The sequence below is a fragment of the Typopeltis vanoorti genome, chromosome 19 (assembly GCF_054136105.1).
Source record: "Typopeltis vanoorti isolate ZY-2024b chromosome 19, IOZ_Tvanoo_1.0, whole genome shotgun sequence".
NCBI lineage: Eukaryota > Metazoa > Arthropoda > Arachnida > Uropygi > Thelyphonidae > Typopeltis > Typopeltis vanoorti.
In genome coordinates, this window is record NC_143567.1 from 58,058,784 (window position 1) to 58,077,715 (window position 18,932).

The following is an 18,932-nucleotide window of genomic DNA, read 5'->3' on the forward strand; positions in this document are numbered from 1 at the left end:
TAAATTCATATGGAATAAAAGAGAAATTAGTCAGAGCACTAAATTAGCTGTATACAAGACAGTGTTTAAACCAGTCTTAATTTATGGATCTGAGAGCTTGGTCCGAAGTAAAACACTTGACCAAAGGCTAGAAACTGCAGATATGAGAGTCCTGAGAAAGATTAGAGGTGTGAACAGAACGTGGCATCAATGGCAATATCATATTAAAAATGAGGATATTAGGAAAGAACTTGACATTGTCAGCATCCAGGAATGCATTAGCAGAGCTAATCTCAAGTGGTATGGTCACTTAAATAGAATGGGCAAGGAATGTCAAGATTAGCAAAACAAGTGTTCTCTGCAAGATTGTTGGCAGGAAAATGACCCAGAGGAAGACCAAGATATAGGTGGATTGATACTGTACAAAGTGCCTTAGACAACAGAAATATTAGATCTGATAATGTTAGAATCTTCGCAAGTAACAGACTGATTTGGAGGAAAATTGTAGATAGGAAGTTAGTAATGATGTAAATTTTTCATGTGGTACTATCATATCCTGTACACCCCTTAAGGGTACATGGCAGGAATTTGTGATGATGATGAGGTATTATTTACCATAAGCATTTCACAAAGCAGGAGTTTAAATCAGACTTTGTAATGATTTTAGGTTAGTTTTAGGTTCGCTGTAATGTAAAATGAAAAGGTGATAAAGATTTTAATTCATAGCTTATATGTTCAAAGCTTGAAACACTGCATGTCATTAAGTCTCGTAATTACATGTTATGCCATGAAACTGTGGGAGCTTCTAAGCTATGTAAAGTGCTTCATTGATATAAACCAAGTTCTTAATACAGTAGTTCCACCCCATCCCCCTTATCTACAGGTTCGCTTTCTGTGGTTTGCAGTTACTTGCAGTTAAAAACGGTCTGAAAATATTAACTTTAAGTGAAAAGGTGATTCTCGACTTCATAAGGAAAGAAAAATAAATCATATAATGAGGCTGCTAAGATTCCATTCACATTCACAGAACTTTTATTACAGTATATTGTTATAATTGTTCTATTTTATTATTACTTATTGTTGTTAATCTCTTATACTGTGTCTAATTTATAAATGAAACTTTATCATTGGTAGTATGTATGTATGTATAGGAAAAAACAGAGTGTGTATATATATAGGGTTTGGTACTAACTGCAGTTTCAGGTATCTGCTGGGGATCTTGGAACATATCTCCTGCAGGTAAGGGGAGGGGGGATGCCTACTGTAGGTTTATTGAAAGTCTGTTGCTTTGGAGTTTGAAAAAGCTATACTTTCTAGTCTCTGTTGAAAGTCATAATTTTATAGGTTTTTAATCCACTGAACTAATTGTCGGTGGGATTCTTCAAATTCATATTGCACAGTGGTTTTCCAAGACACCATAATCAGCTTTTACTGTATAATCAAACACCCTAAATCAAATGTAAATAATGTGAGAATGTTTTATTTGTTTTTAGAAATTAAAGCAAGACATTCATATTTCTGCAAATGGAGTTGCATATGTGAAGTCACATATTAGAAGAGGAGTGCTTCCACAGTAAGTTCATGATCTTTTTGTTTCCTTATTCATGATATTCTAGAAATATACCTTTCTTTGTCAAAGGCATTCGCTGCTTCAGAATAATTTATGCAATTCATAACAAAGTAATAACACTTTCAAAGCATATGTATGTATTTTATTCACATTCAGTTGATTTCACTCATTATTTCAGCATAAAAAAAAAAGAAAGGAATTCCTTCTTCAGAAGCCCAGTGATGCACTGTGAACAAAGTATAAACTAGTGACTGACTAACACTGCAAATTAAATTCAGCAATTGTATTTATTGCACTATATGCAATTTCTCCATGCAAATTATCACTTGTTTGTTGTTGTCTTCTCATAATTTCTCAAAGGATTCAGAGCTTGGTTTCATGTTCTAAGAAAATAGATACTCTGATTCCTTTGAGATTCACTGACTCATTTTAAGGTTTAATGAAATAAATATAGCACATATAAATAAACAGCACGTTTACTCACTCCTATATTCGATCTCAGTCACTGAGACATCATCGGGGAAACAATATTAAAATTTCAAAAAATACAGAAATTTGCTGACTTTTTAAAATAATTGTACTAAATAATAAGCATAGAATATATTATTCAGGAAATAAATTCAAGGAAAGGAAGGAGTAGCAATAGCATTCAACACCAAACATGAAGATAAACTTGATTGGAAGGCAGTTTCAAGTAGAGTGGCATCCTCAAAATGGGGAAATGGACAATAAAACGTATTTGTGCCTACGATACTAGATACTCTGATTCCTTTGAGATTCACTGACTCATTTTAAGGTTTAATGAAATAAATATAGCACATATAAATAAACAGCACGTTTACTCACTCCTATATTCGATCTCAGTCACTGAGACATCATCGGGGAAACAATATTAAAATTTCAAAAAATACAGAAATTTGCTGACTTTTTAAAATAATTGTACTAAATAATAAGCATAGAATATATTATTCAGGAAATAAATTCAAGGAAAGGAAGGAGTAGCAATAGCATTCAACACCAAACATGAAGATAAACTTGATTGGAAGGCAGTTTCAAGTAGAGTGGCATCCTCAAAATGGGGAAATGGACAATAAAACTTATTTGTGCCTACGATACTGCAAAAGACCCTTCTAAGGAAGAAGTGGAAGAATTTTTTGAGTCATTAGAATGGACAGCTGACATAAAGAAAATGGTCCTCGTTGGAAAAATCTAAATAGCAGAGTATGAATCCCACCAGGCATGTAGGAACATTTTGAGTAAATTTGGAGGAAAAGGGCAAAGTTAATAATAATGATAAGCATTTGCTGGATTTCTGCTCAGGACATGGACTAGTCATTACTAACACAATGTTCCAACATAAAGATGTGCACAGGTTCACGTGAAAAGAACACACAAGAAATAACAAAAGCATCATTGACTAAGTCATTGCTGATAGTGATATCTTCATGCTCGTTCAAGATACAGAGGACTTGAAATTGGAAGTGACTATTGCTTAGTGCTAGCAGGATAAAAATTGATATTACATTGAAAAGAACACTATGTTGGAGGGTTTTAAAAAAAATTAAAGTTGAGCAGCTTTACAGATAACCTGTAGACTCAAATATACAAACATTATGGAAGAAAATTTGATACAGTTTGATACAAGAACCAAACCTTGTCTTTAGTGGCAAACTCTAAAGAAGACATTAATTCATTCAGCCAGGGAGGTATGTGGTGAAGTTGTCTACAAGGATAGAAAATAAGAACCCCTTGGTGGACACAAGAAATTAAAGAAGCAGTTAGGAGACCTCCACATAGCCTTTAAAGGAATGTGGAGAACCGACCAGGGCTTCTAACCTAATGTCCAATCCTCACCTTCTCGTGGTGCACCCTGTTATCTACTTGGATACTGAACGAACGAGGATGGGCAGGCAATTTATGATTTAGCCGACCAAATTGTATTCTTATTGATTAAACCAAAATAAAAAATGATGGTACAACATGACAAAATTTCATGCCGGCTGGGGTGTCGCCCGGTTAAACAAGGCCCCGTTGTTTTCACCAGGGAACCAGGGAGAACAGCAAAAAGTCAGCTACTGGAACAAATCTGAAAACAAACCCCAACTCCATCACCAGAGTTAAAGATCGGTACTATCAACATAAGCCTGCATGGCAAAGAAATGGAGCTAGCTGAGGAATTAGATAAGTACCAGATCGACATAATAGGGGTGACTGAAACAAAAAAGACAAAAACTGGTGAGATCTTTCTGAGCAATAAATACAAAATGTTATATTCAGGCAATGACAATCGAGGAATAGGAGTAGCCATAGTATTCAACACAAAGTACGAGGCTAATCTTCTTGAATGGCAGTCAGTCTCAAGTAGAGTAATGTGGGCAAGTATGAGAATGGGTAACTGGACAATGAGACTTATTTGTGCCTTTGGTCCCACAGAAGGTTCTACCTTAGAACCTTCTGTGGGACCATAGAATTTTTTGAAGGAGAAAAATTCATGGAGGAATTTTTTTGAAGCTTTAGAAAAAGCAACTGACACAATGAAAAAGGAAAAGTTTGTCCTTGTTGGGGTTCCAAATAGCAGAGTAGGAAATGATTGTGAGACATACAGAAATATTTTGGGAAAATTTGGAGAAAAGAGCAAAGCTAATAATAATGGTAAATATCTGTTGGATTTCTGCTCAGGACATGGACTGGTTATTACTAACACAATGTTCCAACATAAAAATGTGCACAAATTCACATGGAGTGAAGAGGTAAGGAATAAGAAAAGTCTCATTGACTATGTTATTGTTGATAGTGATGTTTTTTCCCTGGTGCAGGACACCAGAGTGTACAGAGGATTTGAAATTGGAAGTGATCACAATTTAGTCTTGAGCAGGATAAAATTGAATTTCATATTGAAAAGAATGACATGTAAGAAAGTTTTAAAGCGAATAAAAGTTGAGCAACTCTCAGATGTGAACTGTAGACTAAAATACACAAAGATTATTGAAGAAAAAATGAAAGAGTTTGAGAACAGGAATCAAACCTTGGAAATTCAGTGGCAAGCCTTGAAGAAAGCCCTGATTGATTCAGCTAGAGAGGTATGCGGTGAAGTTGTCTGCAAGGATAGAAAAATTAGAACTCCATAGTGGACACATGAAGTTAAAGAGGCAGTGAAGGAAAAGAAGAAAGCATATCAAAAGTTCCTGGCAAATAAGTCAGCTTATTTGTCTCTGTATTCTCTAAGAATACAGTGACAAATGCAAGAATGCTAAACACTGTGTAAAACTAGCTAAACAAAAGTTATGGGAGGACTTTGGCAAGAATATAGAAAATAAATATCAAGAAGGTGGCAAAATATTCTGGAGGTTGTTGAAGAAGCTTAGGAATGGAGGAAAGAGTGCTGTAAAAGGAGTTAGAGATGATAAAGGTGACATGAAAACAGGAGAAAAAGATATCCTTAAAGTATGGAGTAATTACTTTGAAAAATTGCTAATTGAAACAAGCAGTGATGACAGCACAGTTGTAAAAAACACTGGCCAGGCATGCAGTCAGGAATACATATCGATACTTGAATTAGAAAAAGCCATCAAAGGCCTAAAATGTGGAAAGGCAGCAGGAGTAGATGATATTCGTCCAGAAATACTGAAGTATGGTGGTATAAAAGTCTTACAGTGACTGCACGGCATAGTTCAGAAAGCCTGTACAGAGGGACGAATTTCCGATGATTGGAGTAGAGCTCTCATAGTACCCATATATAAAAAGGGAAATAAAACTGAATGTGAGAATTACAGAGGTATTTCCCTACTAAGTGTTCCTGGCAAGATCTATGCAAGTATACTTGAGATTGAGAAGTATTGCGGAAGAAAAGCTGGGTGAAGACCAAGCTGGATTCAGGCCAAATAGAGGCTGTCAGGATCAAATCTTTCACTTTACGACAAATAGTCGAGAAAGCATGGGAATTGTTGTATCCTGAATAATCAAAAATTGACGATAAAAAAAATTAAAGTATTATTATAAATTTATATAAATATTAATATTAATTAATTGAATTAATTATATAAATATTAATATAAATTAAAGGAACAACTACCTTCAATTGTAGGCAGAGAATGTTGTGTTTTGGCATAGAAATTGAAATGTACATTATAATTTAAGGCAAAACTGAAGAAATGTCTAGTCTAAGAAATGCGTCACTTAACCCGTTTGGTACAGAGTCAAACGAAGGAATTTATTTAAGGTTATTATTTAATTAGAGTATCCCATTCTATGTATTGTGTGAAAGCAAGTTGAGTGTGAGCTAAAGTCCAAGGGTCATTTTAACCATCCAGTACACCCTATGGACTGAGGGAAGGAGAATTTATAAGGAAAGCGAAGCTAGTACACATTCTCGGAAGAACGCCATGCACAAGTGAATGAGTGCCGTACGGTAATCAATGTAATTAAGCACAAGAATCTCCGAGAAAGAGAGGGAAAATATAAGGGTCAGGCTCCCCCCCACACGAGGCTTTTTTGGGTTCCTAGTTTCTGCGCTCTTGGACGTTGGCTCTCGATCTCCGCCAACAGGATGATTCCGGGTCACCCGTAGAAGTCATGAAAGGCTTATCGAGGTTCGCAAAGCAGAGCTAGCTATCTCTTCATAACAGAATAGCTAAGCTATAGCTTAGCTATTCTGTTACGAAGCTATCTCTTCGTGAAAAAGTCATGAAAGGCTTATCGAGGTTCGCAAGGCAGAGCTAGCTATCTCTTCGTAACAGAATAGCTAAGCTATAGCTTAGTTATTCTGTTACGAAGAGATAGCTAGGAAGAGATAGCTAGCTCTGCCTTGCGAACCTCGATAAGCCTTTTATGACTTCTACGGGCGACCCGGAATCATCCCGTTGGCGGAGATGGAGAGCCAACGTCCAAGAGCACAGAAACCAGGAACCCAAAAAAGCCTCGTGGGGGGGCGGAGCCTGACCCTTATATTTTCCCTCTCTTTCTCGGAGATTCTTGTGCTTAATTACATTGATTACCGTACGGCACTCATTCACTTGTGCATGGCGTTCTTCCGAGAATGCGTACTAGCTTCGCTTTCCTTATAAATTCTCCTTCCCTCAGTCCATAGGATGTACTGGATGGTTAAAATGACCCTTGGACTTTAGCTCACACTCAACTTGCTTTCACACAATACATAGAATGGGATACTCTAATTAAATAATAACCTTAAATAAATTCCTGGTTTCTGCGCTCTTGGACGTTGGCTCTCCATCTCCGCCAACGGGATGATTCCGGGTCGCCTGTAGAAGTCATGAAAGGCTTATCGAGGTTCGCAAGGCAGAGCTAGCTATCTCTTCGCAACAGAATAGCTAAGCTATAGCTTAGCTATTCTGTTATGAAGAGATAGCTAGCTTGAGTGACCGATGATATAGATGTGGTCCTGCGGTTCCAGAGAAAGGCCAGAACGGCACATCGCCTTATCGACTCAGAGAACCTGATCGTGCTGCTATCATAAGTGACCCGAAGAACGGTAGCCCACAAAGGTGCCTTGATGTCCAGACAAGGCTGAAAACAGAACAGAAAGTCATTCCATGGGATGGTAACATAGAATGTTAAAATATCTGATTTCCAATTAAAGATATGAGTGAACTCTGTAGGTTAATTTATGAATGGACAAGTTGTAGAGAACTTTAGTGATTATCCCATTTGGCAGTAACCGGTCCCTGTTTGGAAGAATGTTTCCCTAGAAACGATCTGTATGCGAAATAACGTTGATATATTGTGAGAGATGATTAGTGACCTTGGTGATTGATGATAAGATAATTTAAGCTGGAAAATTGTAGGTTTATAGGAACTCTATGGTCCAAGTTATGATTTATGCATTATAGTGTTAGTATTGTTATCAGAATTTTGTTAGGAAGGTGCTTAAGTTAATCATGTACCTTATATTTTTCATCTCTTAAGCCTTAATAAATATGTTTTGTATCATCTGCCTGAATCCAGCCTTTTTTATGAATTCAAATAGCCACTCATAAAATTACTAACGAACCTAGCGGGAGGGACATATGAAGGTAGTTTAATCTTTCAGGTCATGACTGCATGTAAAACAAGGAGAAGTGAGAACAGTTAGATTAGAGTTTGAAATTTTATTACTGTGTATTATTCTGAGATAGCCTCCTTGGATAAGAGTCTTATCTATCCTCTGCATTGGCTGGTGCAGCAAAAAAATAAATTCGTCAATATTTAACAGGCAGACTGTCTCAGAGGACATAACTTTAGGGCCTTGTCCCATACATAGACAGAGCCTTAATGAATGAAAGGGTTACACGTGACAAAATTTTGGGAGCGGCGTGAACCATGGTTTGTTTAAGAAAAGGAAAGTGATAGCTGATTTCTTTAACTTATCAGAAAACTATTACAGAAGCCGGAAAGGAAGTAACTATATGGGAGAGTGTAGAATACAGTGATAAAAACAATAGCAACGATAGGAATATAGATATAACAGAATATAGATATAACAGAATATAACAAAGATCTGTATTTAAGTTTTGTCGATTTGGAAAAGGCACATGACTAGGTGCCAAGAGAGAAGCTATTTAATACGCTGCAGTTATATGGTGTCAATGGGGCATTATATCAAGCAATACTTAGTCTTTATTTGAGTTGTAAGTCAGCAGTTAGAATTGAAGGAAGTACAGAAAGATGGTTTAATGTTAAATCTGGTGTGAGACAAGGATGTACATTATCCCCTCTGTTATTCATTATCTATATGGATCACATTATGAAGGAAAGTGGAATTAAACATGATATCAAAATTGGAGATGTTAATCTCAGCTCTTTGCTTTATGCGGATGATGTTATACTTCTAAATAAATCCGCTACAAGTCTGCAAGATTCTCTGACTAAATTGAATAACTATTGTAATAGATATGGTATAAAGATCAGCAATAAAAAGACATAGGCAATGAAAATAGGCAGAATCATTGAAAATGTCAACTGCGTTGTGAATGGAGAACCTGTGGAACAAGTAAAACATTTCAGCTACTTAGGCATGATTTTTAGTGAAAATAGTAAATTAAATATAGAAATAGACAACAGAATCAACAAAGCTGGTATGGTGGGAAATCAATTGAATAAATTCATATGGAATAAGAGAGAAATTAGTTGGAACACTAAATTAGCTGTATGCAAGACAGTGTTCAAACCAGTTTTAACTTATGGATCTGAGAGCTTGGTCAGAAGTAAAACACTTGACCAAAGACTAGAGACCTCAAATATTAGAGTCCTGAGAAAGATTAGAGTCGTGAAGAGATGGCATCAATGGCAATATCATATTAAAAACGAGGATATTGGGAAAGAACTTGACATTGTCAGCATCCAGGAATGCATTAGCAGAGCTAATCTCAGGTGGTATGGTCACTGAAATAGAATGGGAGAGGAAAGATTAGCAAAACAAGTGTTCTCTGCCAGGTTGGCAGGAAAACGACCCAGAGGAAGACCAAGATATAGGTGGATTGATACGGTACAAAGTGCCTTAGACAATAGAAATATAAGATCTGATAATGTTGGAGTCTTGACAAGTAACAGACTGATTTGGAGGAAAATTGTAGATAGAAAGTTAGTAATGATGTAAATTTTTCATGTAGTACTATCATATCCTGTACACCCCTTGAGGGTACATAGCAGGAATTTGATGATGATGATGTTCTGGAAAAGAAGAAAGCATATCCAAAGTTTCTAGCAAATAAGTTGGCAGATGTCTCATAAGAATACAGAGAAAAATTTAAGACAGCTAAGCTGTGTGTAAAAGTAGCTAAACAAAAGTCATGGGAAAACGTTGGTAAGAATATGGAAAATAAATATCAGGTAGGTGGCAAAATGTTCTAAAGGGTATTGAAAAAGCTTAGAAATGAAAGAAAGATTACTGTAAAAGGAATGAAATATAATAAAGTTGAAATGAAAATAGACAATAAGGATATCATAGCTCTCTGAAGTAATTACTTTGAAAGACTGTTAAACAAAACAGTAGTAAAACATTTTCAAGAGAAATACAAAGAAGATTACATATCAATTCTTAAGGTAGAAAAAGCCATAAAAAAAAAAGGCAACTGGAATAGATAATATTCGATCAGAAATATTTAAGAATGAAGATATAAAAGTTTTGCAGTGGCTAAAGATGGCCTGGTTAGAATCTCAAATTCCAGACGATTGGAATGCAGCCCTCATAATTTGTACATATAAAAAAGGAAATAAAGATTAATGTGAGAATTAAAGAACAATTTCTCTACTAAGTGTTCTAGGTAAAATTTATGTAAGTATACTTGAAAAGGGGTTGAGAAAGATTGTGGAATTGAAACTTAGAGAAGAACACGCTGGGTTCAGGACAAATAGTGGTTGTCAAGATCAGATTTTCACTTTAGTTTTGGAGATCTGGAAAGGCATATGACAAGGGGACCCCAAACCTCAATAAAGGTTGAAACCCCTCTAGGTAGTGGCCCTTCCCTTAATGCATAGCATTATACATGTCTGCAAGGAGATGTGCTTTGCATTATGGGAGATACTAAGACAAGTGATGAGAGCTTGGTCCACCTTTACCACGAGTTGCCTCAGTCCTGATACTTCAGGCACAAACTTTGTTTGCTTACACTTGGATAAAGGATTAAACTAAATTTATTATAGTCTAACCAAGTGGAAAAAACTTCCAACATCTTTCTCTAAATCCAGAGTAATTTAATAATAAGGTGAGACACCTTTTGGCAACTCATATAGGTAAATATGACTTCTCCATTACTTCCACCTTAGTATCACCACCTCTGGGTCTGGCCACTGACAGACCTCAATAAAGGTCGAAACCGGTCTGGGTAGTGGCCCTTCCCTTAATGCATAGCATTATACATGTCCGCAAGGAGATGTGTTTTGCGTTATGGGAGATACTGAGACAAGTGATGAGAGCTTAGTCCACCTTTATCACGAGTTGCCTCAGTCCTGAGGCTACTTCAGGTGCAAACTTTGTTTGCTTACACTTGGATAAAGGATTAAACTAAATTTATTAAAGGGGACTCAGAGAAAAGCTTTTCCAAACACTACATTTATGATGGGTAAATAGAACATTATACAGAGCAATACATAGTCTATATTTAAGTTCTAAGTCAGCAGTTAGAAATTTAAGGAAATACAGGAAAATGGTTTGATGCAAAATTAGAGGCAAGACAAGGATGCACATTATCTTCACTCTTATTCATCACCTATACGGATCACATAATGAAAGAAAGTGACATTAGTCCTGATATTAGAATTGGGCATGTCAAACTTATCTCTTTGCTTTATGCAGATATTGATGTACTCCAAAACACAAACAAAAAAAGTTTCTAGTGCAAGTCTACAGGATTCTCTAACTACATCGAATAACAGCTGTTAAAGTCTAAAACTATGAAAATAGGCTGAAACATGGAACACATCAACTGCATTCTGAATGGAGAACTTATAGACAATGTAAAATATTTCAGCTATTCTAGACACAGTTTTTAGTGAAGATGGCAAGTCAAATCTGGGAAGAGATCACTGAAGAGGAAAAGCTGGTAGGGTAGGTAGCCAGCTGAATAAATTTATATGGAATAAGAGAGAAATTAGCCAAAATACCAAACTAGCAGTATACAAGACAGTGTTCAAACTAGTTTTAAGCTACTGAATCTGAGAGTTATGGTAGAAATAACATTCTCAATCATAGATTAAATAATAAATAATAAAGTAACACGTAAAAACCAAAGATGGCATCAATGACAAAATCATATTAAAAATTAAGATATTAGAAAGGAACTTGACATTATTAGCATTCAAGAATGTGTAAACAGAGCTAATATAAGGTGATATGGTCGCTTAAATGGAATGGGCGAGAAAAGGTTAGCAAAACTGGTGTTGATGCCAAGATGGCAGGAAAGAGACCCTGAGAAAGAATAAGATCTAGATTCAGTGAGAAGTGTCTTAGAAGCATGAATGTCAGATATGGCAATACTGGAGCACTGACAAGTAATGGACTAATGGATCAGAGATTAATAATAATGTAAACTTACAAGGGTATGCTGAAAAGTTGTGATAATCACAATGAAATAATTGTAGTAGGACCATGTAACTTACCCATAATTCTACATATTCCCCATGAAGTGTTATACACTTGTTACAATGCTGCCACATCATTTTCAATCCTCTGAGAAAAAAAATCTTTCCCTTGTTGCACAAACAGTTCTCACCTGCAGATATGACTTCATCATCTGTGATAAATTTTGTTCCTTTCCAGTGTTTCTTTAAATTTGGAAATAGGTAATAGTTGGATGGGGTCAAACCTGGCAAATAGGGTGAGTGAAGCAGACATTGAAAGCCCAAGCTGTGTATTATCTGTTGGGTTTCATGAGCGGTGTGAGTAGGTGTGTTGTCCTGCTAAAGCAACATGCCTTGCTCAGTTTCCCATGGCATTTTTCCTTCAGAGCTGTTGAATAAACTGCTGCTATAAGAGTTTCACCTTTTTTTTTTGAAGTATTTGGTGAGGATTACACCATCCATATCCCAAAAAACAATGGCAAGAACCTTCCCTGATGACTTTTGGGTTCAGAACTTCTTTGGCCGTGGAGAACCTTTGTGTCTCCACTCCATTGGCTGTTGTTTGGTCTCTGTGTCATAGTGATGAAGCCATGTTTCATGAATAGTCACAATACAAGCCAAAACATTTGCAGCCGATTTCTCAAAATGACCCAAAATCCTTTGATATGACAGCACATGTTCTCTCTTTTGGTTGGCATTCAAACATTTGGGGACCCATTTTGCTGGGAGTTTCTGCATGTTCAGATATTGGTGGATAATGATTCCATCTCATTTCCTGGATAACCCTCGAGTCTTTGGAATGTTTTTAACTAGTATTCATCTATCATCAAGGATCATGGCATGCACTGCATCAATGTTTTCTGGTGTAATTGCTGTGGAAGGACTTCCTGACCTTGCAGGCATCTGTTGTCTCAGGATGGCCAGTTTTAAACTTGGCCACCCATCTGGTAACTGTTAGATATGCTGGGATATAGCCCTCTAAAGTCTCTCACAAAGTTTAATGAATCTTAGTTGCAGACATTTTTTGCAGCATGAAAAATTGTAATGGCCCACACCTCTGTGTGTTCGAATTTCTTCAAAACTTCTCACATGTTTTTATATATATCCTAAAAGAAAAAGAACAAATTATTACAATTTATTGGAACATGGTGGGGGGGGGGGGGATAAAGGGTTTTAAGATATGTTTTTTCTTGTGGTTATATCAGTTGCTTTAATATCATTTTTGTTCCAGGTGTTTATCAGAAGTTTTCTGTCCCCCACCCTCATAATAGTGTAGTGCTGTCAAGGTATATCCCTTGAGGGTACATATACGGAAATCGATGATTTTTTAAATCTGCTGCTGATTTCAAAAGAGTCTTTCAAATTTGTATATTTTGTAGTTAAGCATAGTAGTATTTTTCCATTTGATTCTGTGAATATCCAAGGTATAGTCAGCAAGCCCTGACTGTCCATACATATGGTAACAGATGTATTTTTTATGTTCTTCTAGGCGGATGTTAGCATATTTCCTAGTTTGACCATAATATGATAAGCTGATGGAACATGGAACTTTGTAAACACCTGGAACAGAGAGAGAAGGTAGAGGAACCTTGGGAGAGCAAGTATTAGCAGTCTGCTTCAGATAAAGCCTGAATGCAATATGGAGATTGTATTTTTCTTAGAGTTCTGGCTATTTTTTCTGAGGAGTGCAGGATACATGGAACAGTGATAGTATTACTATCACTCTTCCAATTAATTTGTTCATTGTAGCCATTGGACAGGAAAGTATGGCAAATAAAGGAGAGTTCAGGTGTAAGTTCAGCTAGAATAGAGATTGTAGGTTCTATTAACAAGGCCATTAACACCATATCGTTGAGAGTGGCTGACTGGAAAATTTGTATATGTATGTATGTATACCTGTATGGTTTGGTTTTCTGTGAACTCAGAAAAAAAGAGAGCCATTGAGAAGACAAATGATTAGAGTATCTAAAAAATGCAGGTTATTGTTATTTTCTTTTTCTATAATGAACTGGATTCTGGGATGCTGTCTGTTGAGATGGAGGAGGAAGGAATCTCATGTATCTGAGCCATGTTTCCAAATAGAATACACATCATCAATGTATCTTAGCCAGATAAAAGGTTTGAGAATAGCAGTATCAAGAGCATGTTTTTCAAAATGCTTCCATATAATAATTAGCTAGAGAGGAGAGCCCATGACTTATACTCTCAGTCTGTTTATGAATAGTAGCTTTCCAAGTGAAGTAGCCAGAATGAATGGTAAAATTAAAGAGTTCGATGATATTGGGGGGGGGGTACATTTTTATTAGTAAAATTTAAAGTTTGAGCAAGAAGAATATCAGTACAAAGAGAGGTGACATCAAAGTTTATTATAATATTATTATTATTATTATTATTATTATTGTTGTTGTTGTTCCGGGCAACTCCAAGGAGTCAACAGACTCATCGAGGGAGGCCCTAACATCATGTCAAGAACAACTATTCGACATTGACACAGTATCTATCATACCTTGCCTTGAACTCATTCACGGTCGTAGCACCCACAACAGACTCTGGAAGCTTATTCCACTCATTCACCACTCTCCAAGTAAAAAACCTAGCTCTAACTCCCTTGTCAACCACATTCTTGCCCAGCTTCCATGCATGGCCCCTAGTCCTCCCACCACCAGTCATATTTTCAAAAATATCTTCTGGATCAATCTTATAGAAACCCTTCAGTAATTTGAATGTCTCAATCATATCACCCCTCCTTCGCCTATCGTCCAATCTCTGCAACCCACAAATCTTCAACCTATTCTCATAAGGTTCATTCCACAGACCTTCTATCATCTTGGTCACTCGTCTCTGGATCCTCTCCACTTCCTCCCCATCACAAAGAAACCCTGGTGCCCAGTTATGGGCACAGTAGTCCAGATGGGGTCTTATCAAGGCTCGATACAGAGGAACAACAACTTGTTTGTCTCTGCATGTTAAAGTATTTTTCAGAAGCCAAATGATTTGATGAGCTGATTTAGTCACTTTTGCAATGTGCCCCCTAAACTTCAATTCCCTATCCACCAACACTCCCAAATCCCTGGCCTCATCAATCTCCTGGATTATGGTTCCACCAATGCAATATACTGCTGCTATTCTTTTCATCCCAAAGTGCATAACCTTACACTTTGCCACATTAAATTGACATCCATTTTTCCTAGCCCAGTCCTCCAAACTATCCAAATCATCCTGTAAAATTTTGACATCCTGTGCACTCACAATTGCTCTACCCAACTTTGCATCATCAGCAAACAAGTGAACACTTCCTCTCAAATCCTTTCCTATATCATTGATGAACAAATTGAAAAGCAGTGGTCCAAGAACAGAGCCCTGCGGCACACCACTAGTCACAAGCCGTCTTTTAGACTCCACTCCTGCATAAACCACTCTCTGATATCTCTCCTTCAACCACCCTCCTATCCATCTCACCAACCCTATATCTATACCCATCTGCTCCAGTTTACTGATTAGGGTTCCATGTGGTATCCTGTCAAAGGCCTTGGCACGGTCCAGTAGTATCACTGTAAACCCATTACCTCTATCCAGTTCAGCCGTCACTGTGTTATAAAACGTGAGCAAGTTACTGAGGCATGATCTACCCTTCACAAAACCATGTTGTCCCTCACACAATATCCCATTTTCATCTATCCAATCCTGTATTCTTTTCTTGACTAATTTCTCTAAGACTTTGACAATGATTCCTGATATGCTAATCGGTCGGTAATTTACAACAGCAGTCTTGGAACCACCTTTATGCAGTGGAACTATTTTCCCCTCTTTCCACCCCCTCGGGACTAACCCAGACCTGAGACCCAAATTAAAAAAAATGGTCAAGGGTACTGACAATTCTTTTGCTGCTTCTCGTACGACACGAGCTGGTATACCATCCAATCCCACAGATGTATTGACATTGAGGTTATGCAATAGACTACTCACCTCCACTTCATTCACCACAATTCCCGTATAATCTACTGGTTTATTCGTTTCTGCAATGCCACCACCTGGATGATATACAGGGTGTTCGGGATAAATTTGACATATTTATAATTAATTATATTTTTCCATAAGTTACATGTATTAACACACACTTCTCTTCATTTAAAAGTTTGGACCCTTCTTCATTCATATACAAGATGTCAGAAAGGATGGATAGCTGGAACCCACCTGAATCATGGAAGAGAATAACTTGTATCATGATGATTCGTGCCCGCCATCAAAATAAGGATATTACGACTGCTGCCCAATGCTCCCTGAATACAGTAAAAACAATCAGGCATGAACTAGAGACTTGCAATGGTGACTACGAGGATGTAGCAAGAAGAAAGATCCCTAGCAGACGATCTGATTGCGTTCGTACAGCAGAATTCCTTGCAAATCTGCAGGAACAGGTGTTGAAGAACCCTGGCATTGGAATTCGGGCTTTGTTCGTGGAGTTGCTAACTGTAGTCAAGCCCTGGATAACAAGGGTAGCCAATGGTAGGCCATATGTATGGCAGCAGGATTCGGCCCCTTGCCACACCTCTGGGAAAAGTCAAAAATGGTTGTCTGAAAATTTCTACGACTTCACCAGCCCAAATGTTTGGCCTCCAAACTCCCCAGACCTTAACCCCATGGATTATTTTGTATGGGGCGCAGTTGAAAAAGACACCAATCGCACTTCCAGTAATACAAAAGCCCAGTTAATGGATAAAATTAAAACAGTTTTTGCGGCCCTTCCCAGGGAGACTGTAGCATCAGCTTGTTCGAGGTTCCGAAGCAGAATTGAAGCTGTGATCGATGCTAATGGTGGTTATTTTGAGTAAATCTTGTTGATAGTATTGTAATTAACTGTGCCTGTAATGTTTTTTTGTCAATTCATTAAATTTAATAGATACAAAGAAGATTTTCTTTTTCCTTACGAAACTGTCAAATTTATCCCGAACACCCTGTATACTTGCAAAGTGCTCACTCAGTAACTCAACTATATCAACTGATTCAGTTACCTCCCTACCATCAGCATTCTTTAAAATCATTCTGCCATGTACATTTTTCCTTTTACTTGCTACATATCTAAAAAACTGTTTAGGATTCTCTTTAGCCTGCATGGCCAATGTTCTTTCATAATCCTTTTTTGCTTTTCTTACCACACTCGTTACCCTTCTGGCCTGCGCTTTATACCGTTCATGTGCCTGCCGGTCACCTTTCTCCTTAAATTCCCTCCATAGTTTTTTTTTTTTTTTGCAGCTCAAGCTTAATGGTGTTATTCATCCATTTAACTCCTACTTGATTTATTATTCGGACTCTAGGTATACAGTCAGCCATTGCTTCATGCAAACACTTCTTAACTGCCTCCCATGCACTATCAACTTCTAGTCCTTGCAGTTGTACATGCCATGGCACTGAACCAATCAAACTCCTAAGCTTGTCATACTTTCCAGCCTGATAATTCCACATGTACCCTGTCTTAATTGAAAATTCCACACCTTTAGCCACCTCCCAAGTCAAGACCCTATGATCACTCTCACTAATTGGTGGCAATGTGGTCATATTTGTTACAGCCAAATCCTCAGATGTAATTACTAGGTCAAGCACTCTCTGACCCCTAGTATTTTCCATTACATGCTGTCGCAGATAGTTATCCCTTAATAACCGCATAAAATTCAATTCCTTCCTCCCGTGTGTCCTCTCCTCACTCCAATCAATGCGACCATAGTTGAAATCTCCCATAATAATTACCCTCCTTCCACTCATTTCTTCTATTTGCTTGTGCATACTGTCACCACCATCTTTTCCATCACCTGGTCTATAGCAGCACCCAATTGTATATTTAGTTCTGCTAGCCACAATCTCACACCAGATGGCCTCAAATGTGCTCTTTTCTCTATCCTGCAATTCAACTTCTATTCTCCTTGGCTGTAGCTCATCAGCTATCATCAACAATATTCCTCCTCCTATTTTATTCTCCCTGTCATTCCTGAACACACTATACCCATCACATTCAATCCCACTAGCTATATCATCTACAGTCAGCCATGTTTCACTAATACCAATAACCTGTGGTCTGAAGTGCCAACCATGGCCAAACACTCTTCCTTCTTGTTCCTAATACTCCTAGCATTAGTGTACATGAATTTAAGACCCCGCATTAGCCCCAACCCTACCTTGATGCCTTATATTAACTATCCCACTCTGATTTGTTGTACTTATTCGCTCGGGCATATTATATTCATTCATACATTCAACTGCCTCCCTAAGGACTGTATATCTACCCCCCCCCCCTTAATAAATCTAGTTTCCCTGAACTTGCACATCCATTACATTCAGCAACACTTTCTCAAGTCTCCTTACACCATAACCATTCAAATGCAAGCCATCCATCTTATATAGATCCTTTCGCCCATCGAACTCGCTCCACACATCCACAAATTCCACACCACTCGTCATACATAACCCACGCATAAAGTCATTCGCAATTATGGCCCTCCTTTTAAACATTTCACTGTCATACTGTGGAAAAAGACTAATCATTCTAACTCTCTCACTCTTTTCTTTTGCTATCTCAAACAATTCATTCAGGTCTTCTATCATTTCCATTTTATCTCCTTTCAAATCATTCATACCTGCCACAACAATCATTTCTTTCACCCTTTCCTTTTGCTCTCTAATAGACTCAGTTACATCCTTTATGGTCGCACCAGGTTGGTACGATTTTGTCAAATCCTCTACTAACACGCCTCATACTAACGAGTCTCCATACAGCACTCTATCCTTCATTTTGTTCATGTTCACACTCATACGCTTATTTTTCCTGTCATACTTTTTATTATTGGTTGGTTCATTCAGCCGACTTTTGCTCATACGCTCTAGCTGCTGTTTTGCCTTTTGTATCGCACCATTCAACAACACGATCTCACTTATTGCATCTATCTCATCTTTTTTATTCTCTGTAAAACCATTAATACTATCATTCACACTTTCTACATTCACACTCTCATAATTCTCTGGTACAACCTTGCCATTTCTTGTCATATCCCTATTTTCTTCATTCTGAAGTTTGACAAAAATATCACACTCACAATCCGAAATACACTTCAATTCCTCATTCTCCCTACATTTTCTACACACATTCACTCCTTTATTATCATCTGACCGCACTCTGCAAAGCGTACATTTCGCAGATAGTACACTGAATCATCTCCTTTACATTACCGTTCTTGAAAGAAGATGGCGAACCATCATTACTGGCTGCCATTTTCCTTCGTACTGGAGCCATACTTACTAGTAACGTATTTTATCAAATTATAAATTATAAACACCAAAA

General features: G+C 37.4%; 1 protein-coding gene across 1 annotated transcript in view; it reads left to right on the forward strand.

Annotated features, from left to right (window-relative positions):
• LOC150096146 (uncharacterized) overlaps positions 1–18,932 on the forward strand; it is a 283,232-nt gene that overhangs the window by 103,508 nt on the left and 160,792 nt on the right. The window contains exon 13 of the mRNA XM_090409625.1: positions 1,473–1,552. Within this exon, the coding sequence (XP_090265751.1) occupies positions 1,473–1,552 (80 nt within the window). The remainder of the gene's footprint in view (positions 1–1,472; positions 1,553–18,932) is intronic.